Source organism: Takifugu flavidus, chromosome 22 (assembly GCF_003711565.1).
Source record: "Takifugu flavidus isolate HTHZ2018 chromosome 22, ASM371156v2, whole genome shotgun sequence".
NCBI lineage: Eukaryota > Metazoa > Chordata > Actinopteri > Tetraodontiformes > Tetraodontidae > Takifugu > Takifugu flavidus.
In genome coordinates, this window is record NC_079541.1 from 9,643,887 (window position 1) to 9,665,260 (window position 21,374).

General features: G+C 49.0%; 2 protein-coding genes across 6 annotated transcripts; one reads left to right on the plus strand and one right to left on the minus strand.

The window, feature by feature from the left end:
* Nucleotides 1-2,964: 2,964 nt before the first annotated feature.
* On the minus strand, nt 2,965-18,039 carry recql (RecQ helicase-like). Of its 4 annotated transcripts, XR_008948228.1 has the most exons (16): nt 17,728-18,022; nt 17,521-17,575; nt 16,855-17,076; nt 16,584-16,763; nt 16,056-16,162; nt 15,641-15,839; nt 15,385-15,551; nt 15,130-15,211; nt 14,903-15,051; nt 13,068-13,185; nt 12,865-13,003; nt 12,681-12,772; nt 12,393-12,609; nt 12,092-12,224; nt 9,166-9,348; nt 7,106-7,517 (listed from the first exon to the last, which is right to left on the minus strand). XR_008948228.1 is itself a non-coding variant. In XM_057022183.1 (15 exons), the coding sequence occupies exons 2-15, from the start codon at nt 17,543-17,545 to the stop codon at nt 3,828-3,830; spliced, it is 2,406 nt and encodes an 801-aa protein (XP_056878163.1). In that variant the 5' UTR covers nt 17,546-17,575; nt 17,728-18,039; the 3' UTR covers nt 2,965-3,827. The 4 variants fall into 4 exon arrangements, 3 of the variants coding, with proteins under 3 accessions (XP_056878163.1, XP_056878164.1, XP_056878165.1); XM_057022183.1 differs by lacking the exons at nt 7,106-7,517; nt 9,166-9,348 and adding an exon at nt 2,965-4,403 and having other exon boundaries at nt 17,728-18,039; XM_057022184.1 differs by lacking the exon at nt 9,166-9,348 and having other exon boundaries at nt 17,728-18,017.
* A 149-nt stretch (nt 18,040-18,188) lies between these two features.
* On the plus strand, nt 18,189-21,078 carry golt1ba (golgi transport 1Ba). 2 transcript variants are annotated; one of them, XM_057022187.1, is made up of 6 exons: nt 18,189-18,360; nt 18,598-18,689; nt 18,960-19,138; nt 19,248-19,329; nt 19,486-19,520; nt 20,140-21,078. In XM_057022187.1, the coding sequence occupies exons 1-5, from the start codon at nt 18,336-18,338 to the stop codon at nt 19,492-19,494; spliced, it is 387 nt and encodes a 128-aa protein (XP_056878167.1). In that variant the 5' UTR covers nt 18,189-18,335; the 3' UTR covers nt 19,495-19,520; nt 20,140-21,078. The 2 variants fall into 2 exon arrangements, with proteins under 2 accessions (XP_056878167.1, XP_056878166.1); XM_057022186.1 differs by lacking the exon at nt 19,486-19,520 and having other exon boundaries at nt 18,191-18,360.
* Nucleotides 21,079-21,374: the final 296 nt, after the last annotated feature.

The window sequence follows — 21,374 nt, forward strand, 5'->3', positions numbered from 1 at the left end:
CCAGAGCTGCCCCTGGCCAGACCAGCCCCAGGAAGTAGTTCTGCCTTATTTCTATGTGAAATCATTATTTTTCTGAGTTCCATTAACTTGTGGTGCTTTGGAGCATGCTGTCTCTGATGACAGCATCACTCAATCTGATGTTGAACAAAAATAGCTGCTAAAAAGTAACTTTAAAGGGTCTTTTTCAATTGTTCTGTTTTTGGAGTTTATTTTGTCTTTTGAGGCTATTTGTTCCTTGACTTTTGCTAAAGCAACTCTGGTGACACCAGATTCTCATTCCTGTCCTTGGACATTCGTTGACACAGAAAGTTCAGCTGTTAAAATGTCCTAGAGGGTTAGATTTGTCCAAAAGGGCCAAATTCTCTCAGCTTCTAAAAGACGACCTTGTGTGACCTCAGACTTTAGCTGAATCTTCAGATTCTGGACGTTGATGCAGTCACGTGGCTGCACCTTAAATGAAGTGTGTTTTATTGGAAAAAAGCTCCTCCTCCACAGCTCCTATGTAGTGTTTATAGTTTAAGACCACGCCACAGGCTGTTCCACCTGCAACAATCACTCAACAGTGATTTTATATCAGTGTGTAACTGTTAAAAAGGCAACACACAACTTCATATTTCACCCCCATCTGCCGCTCCTGTATCCTCCAGTTCAGGATGTCCTCAACTGTTCTCCACCCCCAGCTCAGATATGTGGAACACCCTGAAACACCAGCCAGCTCTCTCTCTCTCGCTCTCTCTCTCTCTCTCTCTCTCTCTCTCTCTCTCTCTCTCTCTCTCTCTCTCTCATCTCTCTCTCTCTCTCTCTCTCTCTCTCTCTCTCTCTCTCTCTCTCTCAATCATCAATCAATCAATCAATCAATCAATCAATCTTTATATCGCGTTTGTTACAATCAAAATTGTTTTTAGGCATTTTACAGACTCCCAGGGCCTAACCCCAAACAAGCAACAGTGGCAAGGAAAAACTCCCCTTTAACAGGAAGAAACCTTGAGCAGGACCAGGCTCATGTAGGGGGACCCTCCTGCTGATGGCCAGCTGGGTAGAGAGAGAGGAGGGGAGGACAAGTAGAAGAGAGAATAGGCAGAGATCATAACTGGGTCAGGACTTGCCACACGCTACGTGTTTCACCACTGTCTTCGGGAAAATAAGAATATCGTCAATGTAAATTAACACAAAATGATTGAGGAAGTCACACAGAACATCATTAGTGAGGTCCTAAAAAACAAAGGGGGCTTCACTGAGGCCGAAAGCCATAAACACATATTCAATGTCCTAAAGGCGTGTCGAAAGCAGTCTTCCATTCATCACCCTTTCAAATCCGGGTTAAATGGTAAGCATTCCTTAGATCCAGTTTAGTCAGTATCCTTGCTCCTGATATGTGGAGGTGATTTAAAGGTGGGGCCTCCAGTGTGAACCTTGTCTCATCAGTACCCAGACCATTACTGTAGAGCCCGGTCATTTGGCCACAGTGTGTAGGCTGAAACAAAATGTCCAATTTGACCACAGTACAGACACTCACCACCTCGAATCCTGCGGAAGCACTCATCAGGGGTCAATCTGGTGCATCCCAGCTGCTTTAGTTCTCCCACCGAAGATTGAGTGTAAGAGGGTGAGGCACCGCGTGGCTTGGCTAGCGTGGTTGGTGGTCAAAGGGCAAGCTTGTCCTTTAAATGATCCCTAAGGCCATGGAGAAACACTCCCTGAAGAGACGTTTTGTTCCATGCAGAATCCGCCGCTAGTTTCCAAAGATCCACTGAGCACTCTGCCACCGTACGGGTTCCTTGATGGACAGAGTGACCAAGATGGTCAGGGTGGTTGAACACTGCCTGGAAACTTTCCTCCAACTCCCCATACAGCAGCATCCCGAGGTGAGTACAGGAACTCATTGCCTCTGCCCAGGCCAGTGCCTTGCCACAGAGTAAGCCAACAAGATAATTTACCTTGGAGGCATCTGTTGCAATTGAGAGGGGCCATTGCTGGAAAACCAGGCTGCTGGAGGAGAAAGCCATAACACTTATCCAGGTCACAGCAGAAAGACTCTGGATCATAAATGTGAGCAACTAGGAAGAGCCAAGCTGGTCAACTTGAAAGCTGCTGCGCCAGATCAGAAACCACCTGTGCATTGAAGACCTGTTATCCACCAAGGTCCGTATTAGTTGTTTGTGCTGGCAGAGCCCCCTGACTGGACAGAGCACGCTGCGTGTCTAAGGGGGATCCATTTCCTTTTGGCCAGTTAAGACTCTGACTAGGAGGCACAGCCTGGATCCCAAAATGCAGACACAGGAGATGGAAGCAGATTCTTTGAATACTTTGCAGAAGACAGGAGGTTGTACAAAATGAGTTGCTGACTTCAGGACCCAACGAGAATGACTAAGAACGGGCTCGATACAGGACAAGTCTTGAACAGAGCTGAGACGGTGATACCGGCAAAGCTGAAAGCACTTAGGTTTCTCAACGAACTGGCGCCCAACATGGGCAAGAGACCAGCCTTTAACTGGCAGCTGGCCAGATGATGAGCGCATATAAGGTGGTGGGAAAAGACCTGGTCCCAGCTCCGCTCAGCCTAGGAAAAACCAGACACACATGGAGATACCAACCATACACACAGGGGGCAGGGGAGAGACAAGCACCAAGGAGGAGTCCGAACACTGTTGCTATGGTAACATTTGATCTTTGAGTGTCAGTGTCTGTCTGTTCAGTCAGGTGCTAGCTGAAGATCTGAGGTGTGTCTGCTCAAACTATAAACAAACTGTGTTTATTCAGAACCTTTCATACCATCTGGGTCCTCTCAAAGCTCTTTACATCACACACACACACTCTCTGCAGGACTTCACCCAGGTAATACACCAGATGTGTTCCGTCCCACACCTAAATCCACCGGCTGCCTCTTCAGTGAGCAGCAGTGGGGGAATCGTGCAGGATCACGTGATATCAGTAAGAAAACATGGAAAACAAGGGAAAAACATGTTTGATTTAATTCCGATTTATCTTCCTTTAATATCCATAATTGCATTATTTCAACTCAAGTGCCAGATTATTTATTGTGGCTCCTCCTGCAAGAGGCATTTCTGTCAAATTGGGAGCTCACAGACCATTAAGACCAGTTTGACCCTTTGACCTTGCATAGATTAATGCTTCAGGCCACTGTGAGGTTCTTTGGGACAGAACCTGAGCATTCTCATCCCAGTTTACCAGCTAAATCCCAGTGGCGATGCTTAGGTAGAGACAAAGTGGGTGACAGACCTTGTTCTTGGGCATCATCTGCTCTCCTCTGCTGACATCTTGTGGACAGAGACATCATACAACCTTTTAACGGTTGTTGATTGTAATTCAGTTCCAGATCGTCTCAAAAGTCATGTTGAGATTTAAAACATTTATGATAATCTAATTTTAACATTTAGGTTTTCTTCTTCTTGATGGCCTTCTCCCTTTTGGGGTCACGGGAAGGGGGCATATATGGGTGAAGGCAGGTCCCCCCTGGACGGGTCACTAGTTCATCACAGGGCCCTATGTGAGCATTTGTCAGTTTCGTACTCTGCTTAAGGTCACCTCGGCAGCGGGGCTTGAACAGGGAACTGCCTGCTTCCCAGCCAGGCCCCAACAGAAGGAACTGCTGTGCTATTAGGTCCAACAAATTTAATGAAATTATCCAGCACAAAATGTAAAACACATAAAAACCTGTAGAGGCAGAAAAGATGATGTTTTCTTGGTCAACTTAATGTACAATAAATAACTTAATCAGTATTTAGTCCTAAAAATGTACATGTCCTCAAGTTAAAATCTCAAGTTTAAAAGTTTTTCTGTGGGGATATTTTGTGCTGAAACAAGCGTCAGTCTAACTGGGACATCTTCATCAGCTTTCTCCAGCTACTGACCCGTGTCCACAAGGTCCTTACCCTCTCACCAGAGGTGGGCCCACGGCCCAGACAGAGGCTCCTCAGAGGCTCCCAGATGCATGCCAAAAGCCCTGGCTCTGCTGGTTGGCCCAGGTGCTCATGGGAGACGTAGTTGATTCTCCTGAGCTGGCTGCTGTAGTATCTCCTCAGGTGGCAGAGCTCCTCCACGGCGGCCTCAGACATGACGGAGGCCCGTGATAGAGAGCTCCCCACCGGGTCCTCTGTTGTTGTCACCCTCTTGCTGTGATGCTTCCTTGCACACTTGGGCTTAACCGTGCGTGATGATTCCTGCCGACCTTTGCTATAATCTAGAATTTCAACATTAACATCGATGGAATGATGAGTGAAGGTGGAACCCTTCTCCTCCTCCTCCATCCCGCTGTCCAAGCGTGATTTCACTTTCTGTTTTCTGGACTGGTTCCTCTGCTCTTTGGACAGTTTGTGTTGGAGTTGTGGAGACTCTAAGGTCACATCAGTCTGCTCTTCAACCACTTTACCAGCATTTCTGTCCTAGAACCATCAGAAACATAAGAACTTTAACAGATGGACTGAGAAGAGAGGATCCTGCTGACAACAGTGATGAAATATTTGTGGCGGTTATGAATAAAGCTGGTGTAAACATGTCCTCTCACTACCGCAGCAAAGCCCAGAGACCTTGGATAGAATTCGTGGTGTCACCCACCCAGAGGTCTGTCAGGTGGAACGCTGAAGGTGGAAGGCTTGTGAAGAGCCTGCTGAGTCAACAACTCTTCAAATAAAATGAATAAATGAGCTCTCTGTGAATGAGCTGAGGCTGATCAAACAGGCGACAAACACATTAGCAGAAGAACCACAAGCGTCAGTCTGTTCCTCAGCACACGTGAGCTGAGCTCCAGGGTTGGTTCACGACCCGGATGTGAGCGTTGGGTTCATTGTTTTAGAAAGCTAGTTCAAAAGATCCATTTAGCAGTTGAGGGAGGATGTGACTGATCAGGTGCTTGTTGTTGTGTAGTGGTTGTCGGGTGCTGGTTGTTTAGCATTGGTTGTTGGTTCAATCAATCTTTATTTATATATAGCGTATTTTACAATCAGAAATGTTTCAAGGTGCTTTCCAGAATCCCAGGGCCTAACCCCAGACAAGAAACAGTGGCAAGGAACCCCCCCCCCTTAACAGGAAGAAACCTTGAGCAGGACCATGCTCATGTAGGGGGACCCTCCTGCTGATGGCCAGCTGGGTAGAGAGAGAGGAGAAGGGGGAGGACAGGTAGAGGATAGAATAGAGGAGGTAGAGGAGAGGAGAGGAGAGGAGAGAGAGGAGAGGAGAGGAGAGGAGAGGAGAGGAGAGGAGAGGAGAGGAGAGGAGAGGACACACATGCTGTGAAGACGTCCTGTGTCCGCGCCTCAGAGGCGGGCCTTCGGCTATATAAGATCAGAACTGTGTACGCTTAATAGATATCTCTCCGCATGCTTCCGTGTGTGTATCCTGACCGACTGACTGGAATAAACCATCTCCTACGCAGTAACTTAGATTCATTGTTTACTTCTCAAAACAAAAATTCCGCGACAGTTGGGTATTGGTTGTTGGGTGCTGGTTGTTGGGTACTGGGTGTCCGTTCTTGGGTGTTGGTTGTTGGGTGTTGGTTGTTGGGTACTGATGTTGCATACTAGGTGTTCGCTGTTGGGCGCTGGTTGTTGGGTGCTGGTTGTTGGGTACTGGGTGTTCGCTGATTGTTGGGTGCTGGTTGTTGACTGTTGGGTGCTGGTTGTTAGGTGTTGGTTGTTGGGTGCTGGTTGTTGGCTGTTGGTTGTTGGGTACTGGGTGTTAGGTGCTGGTTGTTGGGTACTGGGTTTTGGCTGTTGGGTGCTGGTTATTGGCTGCTGGTTGTTGGTTATTGGCTGCTGGTTGTTGGGTACTGGGTGTTGGCTGGTGGGTACTGGGTGTTTGTTGTTGGGTGCTGGTTATTTTGTACTGATGTTGGGTGCTGGGTGTTCGCTGTTGGGCACTCATTGCTGGGCACTGGTTGTTAGATGTTGGTTGTTGGCCTTTGGGTGCTGATTGTTGGCTGCTGGTTGTTGGGTACTGGGTGCTGGTTGTTGGGTGTGGGGTGTTGGTTGTTTGGTGTTGGGTGCTGGTTGTTGGGCACTGGTTGTTGGGTGCTGGTGATTGGCTGTTGGGTGCTGGTTGTTGGGTACTGGGTGTTCGTTGTTGGGTGCTGGTTGTTGGGTAGTGATGTTGGATACTGGGTGTTCGCTGTTGGGCGCTGGTTGTTGGGTGCTGGCTGTTGGGTACTGCGTGTTAGGCACTGGTGATTGGCTGTTGGTTGTTGGGTGCTGGTTGTTTGTTGTTGGGTGCTGGTTGTTGGCTGGTGGTTGTTGGGTACTGAGGGTTAGCTGTTGGGTGTTTGGTGTTGGGTGCTGGTTGTTAGTTGTTGGCTGCTGGTTGTTGGGTGCTGGTGATTGGCTGTTGGTTGTTGGGTGCTGGTTGTTGGCTGTTGGGTGCTGGTTGTTGACTCCATCTCTACTTTTAAGATCAGACTTAAAACCTTCCTCTTTGAAAAAGCTTATTGTTACCAATTCTGTAGTTCCAGTTACTAGATAGACAAATTATCATAGACAGACAAATTATCATACTTAGGGGGTCGTCTAATCATTAGGTTAACATCTTAGCTATGCTGTTATAGGCCAAGGCTGCCGGGGTCCAGAAACACGATCACCTGACAGGCCTCTGTCACCCCACTGGGTCATAGTTTCCTCTCCTCCTCCTCATCAAGTAGACTAGTTATGCTGATTCTTGTGTAGTTTTTCTGCTCCCCCCCCTTCTGTATTCATTTACAGGTATCGCCGCCTTCGGAGCTGCATGATGACCTCCGGCCCCGCTGACCCACTCAGCCAGCGGCTTGCATAAATAGTGTATTTTTGTATGTGTTTCTGTGCTCTGTGCCCGTCCTCTCCTCTCCTCTGGTTGTTGAGTACTGGGTGTTGGGAACTGAGTGTTGGCTGTTGGGTGCTGGTTGTTGGGTACTGGGTGCTGGTTGTTGGGTGCTGGTTGTTAGGTACTGGGTGTTTGGTGTTGGGTACTGGGTGTTGGCTGTTGGTTGTTGGGCGCTGGTTGTTGCCTGTTGGGTGCTGGTTGTTGGGTGATGGTTGTTGGGTACTGGGTGTTGGCTGTTGAGTGCTGGTTGTTGGGTGTAGTTCTTGGTGTGTCTTCAAAAAAACGCTTAGCACCGCCAGAGTGCTGAAGTCTTGGTTTATTCAGACACAGAGCAATACTCTACTGGCAGCTGTAAAAGCTTCAACTGAGCTTTGGATCACAGAATGACTGTATAAAGTATCAGCAGCTGGATTTGAAGTATCCAGGTTTCAGGAAAACCAGAGAACAAACCATCAGATCAGACGGTTCAGATCACATCACTAAAGGCTTTAGAGTCATTTGACAACGTCTCTGACGATGCAGCTGTAAAGCCACAAATACTGCTGGACTTCAGTCAGTCCGGTCCAGATGAAGTGACTTCAACAGAAACAAGCTGCACTTCGCCTGTTGGTCCTCAGCAAAGATCCAGATCAGGGCAGGCCTGTCTTGGCTTTCTTGGACTTGGGGGCTTCATCACAGCCTGGAACTGATGTGTTTTCCTCTGTGGCTTTAACCTGCAGGTCATTAAAAACAGCCTTTACCTGACAGCAACAGGACCAGGACCTGGGCCTGGGCCACAGACAGACAAACATGGACAAGTGCTGGACTGTGTCCCCAGGTTAGAGAGTAATGAAAGGTTAAAAATAATGTTCTAACCATGTTCTCAGCTCTAGGGGCAGCATACCTGAAGAGCTGCTGGTTACTCAAAAGGTAGCAATAAAAAAATGATCAGATGTTGAAGTCGTGGGAGTGGATTTAAACCAGAACTGGAGCATATGTAGACTAAACTGGACCCTCATTAACGATCATCTTCAATCGTCAGTGATTGACTCAGTTTGCCGGTGTGTTAGGAACAGGTTGTGTAGAGGGAAAGTGACTAGGGAGACGTAAACGTAAATTTGGTAAAGTTATTATTCATGTCGGAGCAAACAACACCCGGCTTCATCAGTCGGAGGTCACCAAAATTAACATAGAGTCGGTGTGCAACTACGCAAAAACGATGTCGGACTCCGTAGCATTCTCTGGTCCCCTCCCCAATCTGGCCAGCGATGAGATGTTTAGCCGCATGTCATCGCTTCGTCGCTGGCTGTCACGGTGGTGCCCCGAAAACCAGGTGGCCTTTATAGACAATTGGAGCACTTTTTGGGGAAAGCCTGGTCTGATTAGGAGAGACGGTGTCCATCCCACCCGGGACGGTGCCTCTCTCATTTCTAGTAATTTGGCTAATTTTATTAGACCCAAAGTGACCTGACAATCCAGGGTCCAGACCAGGATGCAGAGTTGTAGTCTTACACACCTCTCTGCTGCTTCCATAGAACCCTCATCCACCAACAATAACATATTTAACACTATAGAGGTAGTCTCTGTTCCACGGTTAAAAGTTCACCAAGCACAGAGCAGGGGAGCGGTCAATCACCATAATCTTATTAAAATTAATACCAAAGCACAAGTTGGAGAAACTAACATCACAATTAAATGTGGAGTATTAAATATTAGATCTCTTTTGTGTAAATCCCTGTTGGTGCACGACCTGATAGCGGATCATCACATTGATTTATTCTGTCTTACTGAGACCTGGCTTCAGGAGGAGGAGTATGTTAGCTTAAATGAATCTATTCCTCCTACCCATCTTAATTATCATATTCCTCGTGTTCTGGTCGAGGAGGGAGAGTGGCAGCAATCTATCACTCCAAGTTATTAATTAATCCTAGACCAAAATATGGTTCCAGTTCATTTGCAAGCCTGACTCTTGGCATCACCCATCTGAACTGGAAGGCAGAAAAGCCACTTCTGTTTGTAGTTGTATATCGGCCCCCTGCTGGGCCACATTAAGAGTTCCTGTCTGAGTTCTCTGATTTCTTATCTGACTTGGTCCTTAGAACGGACAAAGTCATTATTATTGGAGACTTTAATATCCATGTAGACGTTGTAAATGACAGCTTTAGAAATGGCTTCATTTCATTACTTGAGTCAGTTGGTTTCCTCCAGCAGATAAACCAACCAACTCATAACTTCATCCACACCCTAGATCTAGTTCTGACTTATGGTGTTGAGGTAGAACATGTGTCAGTGTTCCCTCAGAACCCACTCCTGTCAGATCATTCTTTGATCACTTTTACATTTATGATTAAGGATTCCTCTATGCTCAGAACACAGTCTTACTATAGCAGATGTCTTTCAGATAATGCTGTAGCTAAGTTTAAGGAAGTGATCCCTGTGCTGATCCCAGGACCACCGTGTGTTTCCCCAGGGATCAATCATTATAATCTTAGCCCTGCTGAGGTTGACTCTGTTGCTGAAGGTGCAGCAGCCTCACTGAGAATCACGCTTGATTCTGTTGCCCCCCTGAAAAAGAAAATAGTAAATCCCCCTGGTATAGTTCACACATTAGGACCCTCAAGCAGAAAGTGCCCAGACTAGACAGGAAGTGGCATTCTTGTAAAATAGACAGCTATCATGTAGCCTGGAAAGACTGTCTGGTAGTTTACAAAAAGGCCCTCTGTAAGGCTAGAACAGCTTATTTTTCTTCTTTAATTGAAGAAAACAAGAACAACCCCAGGTTTCTTTTCAGCACTGTGGCCAAATTAACTAAGACTCACAGTGTTTTAGATCCACGTATCCCTTCTTCCCTTAGAGGTGAAGACTTCATGAGCTTCTTCACTGATAAAGTTCTAGCTATCAGAGAGAAAGCTAACCAGGCCATCCCAACAACTGGACCATCACCAGATGTGCTGACTGTGGGAACATACAGGGTCTCCAACGAGCCCTTAAACTTCTTCACCCCATATATTTTTCTGAGGCATCTTCGCTAATTCAGAAATCCAAGTCCACCACGTGTCTTTTAGATCCCATCCCAACACACCTGTTGAAGGATGTTTCGACAATGATAGGCAGTTCTATCCTGGACCAGATCAATGGTTCTTTAGTGTCAGGTTATGTACATGTTATGTCCTACAAGGTGGCAGTGATTAAGCTGTTGCTTAAAAAACCATCACTGGATCCCGATGTGTTAGCAAACTATAGGCCGATATACAACCTTCCTTTTATCCTCTTTTTAAGTTCTTGAGAAGGTGGTGGTGACTCAGTTACTGGAGCACCTTCAGAGAAACAGCCTGTTTGAGATGTTTCAGTCAGGCTTTAGAGCTCATCACAGCACAGAAACAGCACTTCTTAAAGTTACTAATGATCTTCTCATAGCTTCCGATCATGGACTGGTCTTTATGCTGGTTCTGCTGGACCTCAGTGCTGCTTTTGATACAGTTGATCACAGCATCCTGTTACAGAGACTGGAACATGTGATTGGGATTAAAGGGACACCACTAGACTGGTTTAGATCATATTTATCTGATAGATACCAGTTTGCTCATGTCCATGGTGGTCCCTCCTCTTACAGTAGGGTTAGCCATGGAGTTCCTCAAGGTTCTGGACCAATCCTCTTCACCCTGTACATGCTTCCCTTAGGGAACATTATTCGGCAGCATGGGATAAATTTTCATTGTTATGCTGATGACACTCAGCTTTATTTATCCATGAAACCAGAGGAGACAGAGCAGTTAGTGAAGCTTCAGACCTGTCTCAAAGACATAAAGTCCTGGATGTCTTCAAATTTCCTCCTCCTTAATTCAGGAAAAACTGAAGTCATGGTGTTTGGTCCTGAACCTCTCGGGGATAGATTAGATCACATGATCACTCTCGATGGTATCTCATTAACATCTAGTCTCTCTGTGAGGAATCTTGGAGTAACTTTTGACCAAGATCTCTCCTTCAACTCACACATTAAAACAGTCTCTAGAAGTGCCTTTTTTCACCTGAGGAACATCACAAGGATTAGAAAACTACTGACCCACCATGATGCTGAAAAGTTAGTCCATGCATTTGTTACTTCCAGGCTGGACTATTGTAACTCTTTATTATCAGGGTGTCCAAACTCTTTAAGAAGCCTCCAGCTGATCCAAAATGCTGCAGCCAGAGTTCTGACAGGTATTGACAAAAGAGATCACATAACTCCTGTACTGGCGTCTCTTCATTGGCTGCCCGTTAAATTTAGAATAATTTTTTAAAACCTTTCTTTTGACCTACAAGGTCCTCAGAGGCCTAGCTCTATCCTACCTGGAGGAGCTAGTGACACCTTACCAGCCCAATAGACCGCTCCGCTCTCAGAATGCTGGTCTACTTGTGGTTCCCAGAGTTTCTAGGAGTAGAATGGGGGCCGAGCATTTAGCTACCAGGCCCCCCTGCTATGGAACCAGCTCCCTGTCCAGGTACAGGAGGCTGACTCCATCGCCACTTTTAAGATTAGGCTTAAAACATTCCTCTTTGAAAAAGCTTATTGTTACTAATTCTGTAGTTCCAGTTACTATCACAGACAGACAAATTATCATATTTAGAGGATTGTCTAATCATTAGGTTAACATCTTAGCTATGCTGCTATAGGCCAAGGCTGCCAGGGTCCAGAAACATGATCACCTGACAGGCCTCTGTCACCCCACTGGGTCATGGTTTCCTCTCCTTTCCTCCTCCTCCTCATCAAGTAGACTAGTAATGCTATTTTCTGTGTAGTTTTTCTGCCCCCCCCCCCTGTATCCATTTACAGGTATCGCCGCCTTCAGAGCTGTATACTGACCTCCGACACCACTGACCCACTCAACCAGCAGCTTATTCAATTCAATTCAATATAATGTATTTTTGTTTGTATTTCTATGCTCTATGCCTCTCCTCTCCTCTCCTCTCCTCTCCTCTCCTCTCCTCTCCTCTCCTCTCCTCTCCTACCAATTCTATCCTCTACCTGTCCTCCCCCTTCTCCTCTCTCTCTACCCAGCTGGCCATCAGCAGGAGGGTCCCCCTACATGAGCCTGGTCCTGCTCAAGGTTTCTTCCTGTTAAAGGGAGTTTTTCCTTGCCACTGTTGCTTGGTTAGGCCCTGGGATTCTGGAAAGCGCCTTGAAACAATTTTGATTGTAAAAGATGCTATATAAATAAAGATTGATTTGATTTTGAGGGACAAGTGGAGGAGGACAGTTGTCATATGAAGAAGAACAATGCTTTAAATTCAAGTCAGTTTTACTCCAGGATGGAGGATACCGTCTCACCTCAGAAGGTCCACGTCCCGGGCTGTTGCACATCTTCATGCTGACGGTGTGACTCTGGTTTCTCAGCAGGGAGGCTCTCGTGCCCAGCTTTATGTAGAAGTAGGTGGTGTATGGAGTGAAGCTGAAGTCCCCACTAAGACATGAAGAAACAAAGGAAGAACGGCCATTGGTGGGAGTCCTCAAGGTCACTCGATAGAGCCTCGACCCCGAGCGGCTGCATGTTATCTGGCAATCTTTCCTGATGTCCGTCCTTCTGCAGAGATGGGTGAGCAATTAAAGATCTGGAAAGAAGGAGCTTCACCTGAGATAATCCTTCAGCAGCAGCTGTACGACCACAGCCTCGGCCTGCGTCCGGGACAGCGTGGTGGTCTGGATCAGCTTCCTGCGTTTGGCCGGGCCTCTCCCAGTCCAGGCTTCAACGAGCTTCAGAGGAGTCGTCTTCTCATCCATGGATGCTGCCAGCTCCAGGATCTGCACCACCTGCCTGGCGTGCTGGGTGATGTCCACTGTGGAGACGTCTGCAGCGGAGACCCTGGTCAGCATAGACTCAGAAGCACCTGAACACATCACACCCTCACACCACCCTCACCTTTAGGGTGGCGGCAGGTATCGCACATCTGCTGGCATCCTTCATCGTCCCAAACTTCATCAAAATGGACGGCCATCAGGGAGCGCCGACACCTGGATGCACACACAAACCTCCTTCAACCAACAACACAAGGGGTCTGTGTGCAGGGCGAGACCCGCAGGGGTGTGACTGTGCGTGGCCGTACCTGTCGATACTCTGACAGTAGTCCAGCATCTGTCTGAGCTTCTGCTGACCGACGTTCTCCATCACTACCATGGTGCTGATCCTGAAGATGTCGGAGAAGCCAAAGTAGATGACGCAGTCTGCAGGACAGTCATCTCGGCCTGGAGACACACACGTGTGAATGGATGATAGAACAAGGAGTGATGCAGGGATCCTGGTCCACACCTGCTCGCCCGCTCTCCTGGTAGTAGTTCTCTATGGACTTGCTGATGGTGTGATGGATGACGAATCGGACGTCGGGCTTGTCGATGCCCATCCCGAACGCCACTGTAGCGACGACCACCTAGAGATGGACCACCGTGTCAATCGTGGCATTGACCTTCTACATTCAGCTGTTGCCTTCAGGCTCTCCACACCAAGTCAACTCTTCCCATCGGCAGCTGACATCATATCCACATCTCAGGTCTTCCTCTGGACCTCTTGCCTGGCAGCTCCATCTTCACCAGCTGAACTGTCCCACCTCTGGACACATCCAACCCTGGCCTCTCTGGCTTTGTCTCCACAACATCTAACATGTGCTGTCCCTCACATCTGCTCCTTTCTGATCCTCTCCATCCTCGTTCATTCTTAAAGAACATCCACGTCTTCGTCTCTTCCCCCTCCAGCTGCGTCTCCGTCTCTAAACCAGACACTGGTCCAACCACCATCTTGTACACCTCGACCATCATTCTTCTCCCCATCACACCTGCTGCACCTACTTCTTCACCTCTTTTCTTCTCTCTATTGCTCTGGACTGTTGACCTCAAGTCTTTAAGATCCTCCATTCTTCCTGTATCCTCCCTTGGTCTTGACCTGGTTCCTCTTTCACACGTCTCATTTGGACTAACCTTCCCTCCTCTCCAGGACAGAGCTCCACCTCTCTGGGTTCTCCTCTACCTTGACCTCCTCTCTCACCCCTCACCATTGTCCTCTGGTTCCCAGGTGTCCTGGACCACTCTCAGCACCCTGTCAAGTGCTTTCTCTGACATCTGTGTAGATTCTCAATCATCCAGGTCATAGTTATCCAAGCCCTTGTGGACCATTAGCATGCTAATGATCTGGGTGGTCACCTGAGAGTCGTTGGCAGGGTCGTTCACCTAGTTTCAGTTGGTGTGTCTCCCTTTGTCTGCTGGCTCACATGGTGGTAAGTCACCAGGTCTCCTGGAATGGTGTGAATGTTTGTTTTGTTGTTGGAAGGAGTGGAGGACTGCATTGTATGTGGGTGATAGGAAGTGCCTTAGCCCACCACCTCTGTTTAAGGATGGTTTTTCCAATTTGACATGGATGGCTTCCTTCACACCCCTCTCAAACCAGCGGTCTTCTCTGGCCAGCCCCCCGTACTTGGCTGTCCTCAAAGGAGTGCCACGCTCCTATAGATGTGAATGGACAGCTGAGTCCAGATCAATAGCATGCCAATGGTCCACAAGGGCTATATTTTCAAGCTCTGTCCCCAGTGAGTTCAGAACTGAAGAAGCCTTCTGGATCTTAAAAAGAGAAGGAAAAACAGTTGACACAGAAAACTACCCAAATACTGCATCTGCTGTCCTCTTCCTTCCATGGAGCCGTACTGCTGCCCACAAACGCTCACTTCTGTGCTCAGTCTGACCTCTTTGATAACTTCATTGTGTGAATCACCTTTTTTCCTCTCTGGCTGCCACAACTCTGCCAGTCACAGTTGCTCTTGAAGATCAGCATCAGTACAACTGCTCTGCTCTTCAGGGCAGGCCTCTTGCTCTCCAAGATGTTGTGAACACCTTTGTCAGAACCTTCATGGGGGACCTTCCCCCTCTTCATCCTCATCAGTCACCTCCAAATCTCTACTTACCTGCTATGCTCCCTCACCAGGTACTGCTCCTGACCGTCTAACCTTACTAGCTCTCCACTTCGTGTCCTGGAAGCTAACAGGTTAACAGCACTGATGGTGGACATTGTTAACCAGTTGTAATTGGGGGGGTCACAACGTTCACATGCACATCGAAAAAACCCATGACATAAACAGTCCCTAAAGAAGAGGAAAAGACCTGAATCTTGTTGGTGCTCCATCTGCGGTGGACGTGGGACTTGTCTGTGGGGTCCATGTTAGCGTGGTAAGGAGAAGCCAGGATGCCTCGCTTCTGGAGTGCTGATGACACCGACTCTGCATCCTTCTGAGAGAACACGTAGACGATGCCTGCAGGACCAAGGTCAGAGTAGATCCCAGCTCCTCTGCAGGACTTCAAATAACGTGCTGTTGTTCTCTTCTGCATACCTGACTGGTGCTGATATTTGCTCTTGATCAGAGAGGCCATGTCCTCCACAGACGCGTCACTGTCACAGTTTTTAACGCGAACCTGAAAATCAGGAGAAGGTTAAAAGCTGCCTTTCAGAGATTAAAGAGTCAAGCTGAGGAAAACGTTTTGGTTCTAACATTCACTGTGCGTGTGTGTGTATGTGTGTGTAAGAGTGTGTGTGAGTGTGTGTGCAAAGCAGTTAGCTGTGTGAGCATAGTTGCCACAGTTCCCACCTCATAGTAGAGATTGGTTCGGTTGAAGGATGCTGTGATTGTCACCGGCTGTCTGACACTCAGGATCTTCTCACAGTCCTTGAGGATGGTGCTGGTGGCCGTGGCCGTGAGGCCAATCAGGGGGACTTTAGGAAACTGTCTCTTCAGGATGCCCAGCAGTTTATAATCTACACACAGACAGGCAGTCACCTGATCATCCCCCACCTTAGCGTCCCCCCACCTGAGGGTCACCTGAGCGTCTCCCAGAGCCACTCACCTGGTCTGAAGTCGTGCCCCCACTGGCTGCAGCAGTGCACTTCGTCCACAGCGATGCGGCTGAGCAGCTCAGCCTTGTAGGCCTTCTCCAGACGGGACATCAGCAGCTTGCTTTTGGCGATCTTCTCGGGGGTGACGTACACCAGTCTGAAGGGCACCGTGGGGTCCGTCATTCCTGCCATGACGCTTTTTGCATGTTCCTAAAACAAAGAGATTCCAGGTTTTCACTGCAATGTTTCAGAGCAAAGGTCAAAGATTCCATGTTTTCTGGACATGGAGGACTTGAAGGACATCTCTGATCTTCTCTTCTGATCTGTAAAGTTTCTCCTCTTATTGTCTTTACATGCGCACTGTTCAAAATGTAAAGGAGCGTATTGAGAAGGGCTTATTAAACGGTTCCTTCTCATGATCTTCACCTTGCTGCTGGAAGCATTCAGCATAGCTGCCGACACACTGATGGACTGGAGGTACATGAGCTGGTCCTCCATCAAGGACACCAGCGGCGTCACCACCAGCGTGAGACCTGGACATCAAGCACACACACGGGAGTTGAGGGACGAGGAGACCAACAACAGCTGCTGGCTGACAGGCGCAAATGTGAGTCAAGACAGTCGGACTCTGAGGACTGTTCTAATAAAGGGAAGCCTTCCCTACGGACACCGCTTGTCCATGTCCAAATGACCTTTAATAACATGGAAGGACGTTCTTGGACAGAAAGACGTTTGTGTGGAATAACTGTAACAAAGTCAGTTCCTGTCGAGCTCATTATTGGGCTCTTTAGTCTGAAACTGGGACGAGACTGGGAACACATTCCAGGAGTGCGTTTTCCAGATTTGAAACTGGCGCCCTTGGGAACGCCATCTCATACGCGACCTTGAGGGTGTCCTTGGTCACACATTCATGACCCCATGCTGGGGGGGCGGGTCTGGTGTGGGAGTGTGCACCTTTAGAGCAGAGAGCAGGCAGCTGGTAACAGAGGCTTTTCCCCCTCCCCGTGGGCATGACCAGGAACACATCCCTGCCGGACAGCGTCAGGTTAATCGCCCTGAGCTGCAGCGGGCGGAACCGCGGCAGATGGAAGGTGTCCTGCAGATGCTGCACCACCTCCTGGGACCATGGGAAATCTACCAGACAAGAGCAAAGAAAAGAGCTGTCAGGTCAGGTCCCCTCAGGGTTCCTCCAGGAGGCATCTACAGAGCTGGGGGTGGACACTACCGCTGCCATCGAAGCGCTGCATCTCCTGCCTGCTGGCCGCTGGTTCACCTCGGGAGGCCTGTGAAGAGGAGGATGGTTGCGCGGCATCACAGGCTTCCTCCAGACGCTGCAGTAGAGCGTCCCTACGGCGATGCAGTTCAGCCTTCTTCTGCTGCAGCACAGCAATCTGTAGGTCAACCTCCTCTAGCTCCGCCTCCACCGTATCCAACCGTTCCTGCACATCTGAAGCAGAAGACCGTAAAGACCGTTAGCAAAGGTCCAAGTCTTCGTCACCACCGGAAAGTTGTTGCTCTGTCTTCACAGGATCCTCTCTGTGGAACCAGTCAGAGATGCTAAACACCAGGTCTCACACCTGAGCGGTGGGTCTCTGGAGGATCACACCTCCACACCTAATGATCTCCTCCTCCTCCTCCTCCCCAGGTCTCTACAGCCTGGCAACACTCAAAACCCCTGCGCATCATTTCATGTTACCGTGAAGGAACACTGGTCAGTAGAAGAAAGCAGAACATTCGGCCCTGCAGCTTCAGAGCAAGAACATCCCTGAGAACCAGCACGTGAAGCGCTCAACTGTCAGCGGGCGTCCTTGACGGACCCAAACCCCTAACTTTATCCCGAGAAACTGAAAGAGAAACTGAAAACGGCCCCTTTCGGCGGGAGCAGCCGTACCTCTGGTTCCGGCGCCACCGTCCATTTCCCCCGATTTTCCTCATATATTTGATTTCTGTAAAACAAAGTTAGCAGAGTTAAAAGCTCATCGGGTTCATCTCTGCGAGACAAAGTTAGCAGATTCATGACGCTCTTGTCCTGCTTTAAAAAGCCCCCGAACATCGCGGGGCAGCGCCTCCTATTAACGCAAACTCTCTCTCCTTTTACCGTTTTCTGGTCTTTTCCTGCTCAGTTGGCTTCCAAACGAGTGTATGTGGGAATGAAGGCGGTTCTCGGACCGTCGGCGTGGTGCTGCTGCTGCTCACCCGCTGATTCCTTCCTGGTTACCGCAGCAGACAAAAGCCGGGAGGAAGCGAGCGGCGGTAGAAGGCACAGTGACTGGGTTACTTCGCCCTGGGTTCGTCCTGTCAGGACAAAAATACGGTCTGATTGATGCTAACGTGAACTAGCTTCTCTTCTTGAAAAAAGTTAACTATAAAATCTAACGATTTTTGGTTTGTGTCTTCATTTGCTGCCATTACTTTGCTGTTTTAACGCACTCGTTTCATGCTCAAAATAAAGTGACTTTTCTGTTTAATTGTACTTTATTGATATTAAATAATGTGTTTCTGTACAGTGCTAATAAAGATTTTACAAAGTAAAAAAAACAGGACGGTTTTTCTCGGAAGAAACATCGCGAGAGCGCTTATTTCCGGAAGACGTGGCTGTTGCTGCAGTGGCAGCTGTCACCGAACTAAGCGTGGAAAAGAGCCCGTTCTCCGCTTTGGGTTCCGTCTTTGCTTGTGTTTCACGGCGGGGGGTTGACGACAATCACGATGATTTCCCTGACCGACTCTCAGAGTAAGCCTGCGCCTGAACTCCCTCCATGTTTAAGCCGGCATCCTCCGGAGCTGCGGGCTAACTGTAGTTAGAAAGGCAAAAATGTGCTCCTGAAAGTTAACGCGCCATTTCTAGCCATTAAAGTTGTTAAGATGGTGTTTTGGCTGACAACTAGTCTGAGAACGTGTTGACATGCACCGATGTTCATCTTTGTCCTCACGGTGGAGTTCAGCTGCTGTCTTTCTGTGTGGTTTGCAGAGATTGGAATGGGCTTAACAGGGTTCGGCGTGTTTTTCCTCTTCTTTGGAATGATCCTGTTTTTTGACAAAGCGCTCCTGGCTATTGGAAACGTAAGTGTGTCGATCACTTTATCAGGGAATGACTGGAAGGGGACCCCGTGCAGCAGGTGGGTCAGAACCATGACACAGAACCTCGAGAGACCCTTTGCTCTGAAACCAGAGCTTAACCCGTCCTCTGAGATGTTTCTACACCTGATGGATCCGTCCGTCCAGAGATGATCTCCGTCCATCGCGGGACAGAGGAGCATCATCTCTGGTGGCTGCACGAGCCTGGACCCTGGCTGGTTCCTGTAGGAGCTCATTGTCTTCTCTTCCATGCAGATACTGTTTGTGGCTGGACTGGCCTTTGTCATCGGGTTGGAGAGGACGTTTCGCTTCTTCTTCCAGAAGCACAAGATGAAGGCCACCAGTTTCTTCCTGGGGGGCGTGTGTGTGGTCCTGATCGGGTGGCCCATTGTTGGCGTTGTGCTGGAGGTTTACGGATTCTTTCTCTTGTTCAGGTGAGGGTGCTGTGTTCTTCTCGCTTCTTAATCCCAAATCTTTTTTCTTCATCATCATCATCTTTGTCCTCTGTCCTCATGTGTGCATCTCCCCTCGTGCCTCCTGCAGGGGTTTCTTCCCTGTGGTTGTCGGTTTTATCCGAAGAGTCCCCGTCCTCGGCTCTCTGCTCAACCTGCCCTTCATCAGTTCAGTGAGTATCAGCGAGCCCCCGGCAGCACCAGGCCGGCCCACAATGAGGCCTGGGCCCCCACCTGAGCCGCCCCGTGCGACCAGAGCCACCAGCTAGTGGGACTGTTTTCTGTGTGCTTTGTGAAGGAATGGTTATTGTGCTATCTTGTATTTGAAGCCTTCCTAAAGTTCTGAGGATAATAAGCTCCTGTGGTCAGTCATCGCCGCTCTGCCCCCCCCTCCTCCCACACACACAGACACACACCCGCATGCTGAATCCCCCCCCCCCCCCCCCCCCCGTAGATCAAAACTTTAGGACCCTCAAAACTAACCCACTCCTTAGTTCAGGCAGAGGGGTGGCTCTGACAGCCGACCTCAGGGTGCCCCTACCCCTCCACCCCCCGACGTGCATGCTGTCTAGAGTGCATGTGTGCATAGGGAGCTTGTAGGGGTGGATGGCTACAATGGTAACACATGTTGACATGCTCTCCATCTCTGTGGTGGGGGGGTCAGTGGCTCAGCAGGCGTGTGTGAATGCATGTTTCTGGCCTTATGAACAGCCCTCTTCAGGTTCAGGAAGTCCCAGTGAGAGCCCAGTATGAGTTCTGGGATGCGCACGGCTCCTAGTTGAGGTTCAGTTTCTGCTCAAATCTGAAAACCATTTTGCTGGAAATTGGCTGTGTCATTCCTCTGCCTAAGGTTGCAGCTTAGCGGCACAGTAATCGGACTCCTTGAACCTGAACAGGAGAAGCAGCCGCTCCCTGTTGGGGGTCAGGGGGTGGAAATGGGGGGCGCCGGAGGGTCAGTGCTAACCCTGCTGCTCTCTCTCCAGTATGTGGACAAGGTGGGCGAGAGCAACACCATGGTGTAACCGGCTGGACCGCCAGCGCCCGCGTCCCTGCTGCAGCATCCAGCCAGCAGCTTCCAGCTTGCAGTGCCACTGGTTACCAGTCCAACTTCACCACTGCACCAGCCTGGAGTCGCGCCTGTCTCCGCTGAAGGAAGGACAGAGGTGAAGACAGACACGCGGGCTCCATGCGGACCTCCTTATGGTGCGGAGGAGCTGCTGACACCAGACTCGGCATGGGTGGAGCGCCGGCTGCCATCTTCCCTCTGCTTTTATTTAAAACCTCCTGTCCTCCCCGGTGTTCGCCCCGCTCTGTACCCTCGGGGCCTTTTGTCCTCTCAGAGTGTAAATATGAAAATATATGAGTGCTTGACTTTATATAAACTTCTGCTGTGGGTCCGAGTTATTGCTCACGTCTTTTCACAGCAGGAAGTGACATCATGTTGCTCTCAGCCTCCTGCAGCTCCAACATGAAGGTGCTTCAGAATGAGGCTCCTCAGATGAACACTCCTGCAGCCCCCCCACAGAAGCGGAGCTGGTTCTCCTGTTGCCATCGCTACGGCTCTTCTGGACCCTGAAACTCCTCCTGGCTGGATCCGTCTCACACCTGCCCCGTTTCCGTTCTCTGTCACGTTTTTCTGTGGTAGTTCATGTGTGAAGCCTTTGGTTCCTCCAGGAACTCTCAGAAGTTCCTGGTGATGTTGGCGGCCGATTGTGAGCGATCCCGATGCAGGGTCCTGATGGGACCTAAGTCAGAACTTTGGTTCAGTCCTCCCGCAACGTCCAGGAAAGACGCATGTACCCATTTGTCCCCAGCGTCTGCTGGACTGTCCAACAGGAAGACCTCAGTCCACCGCTCAGCATCAACTGTTGGGTGTGGCAAGGTTTTACCCTCAATAAACAGACCAACTTCCCTTTCTGATACCTGTGGCTCCTTCTCCTCTTTCTTCCTCTCATTTGACACATTTGAAAGTCCTCACGGATGCCACGGTCATACCTTCAGCATCATCAGGTGTGTGGTGCACCTGTGTCACCCTGAACCAACTCGATACCATAAAAGGCCACAGACAGCAGGATGACAAGGAGCCATATTTCTGTAGCTTTTTGCTGAGTGTCAAATATTCAGCTCTTACCGAAGTGTCACGTTTCTCCTCACTGATTAATAAATCTGTATCTCCTCTCTGGTTCTGCTGCAGTCAGCACACATAAATATTCCTGCA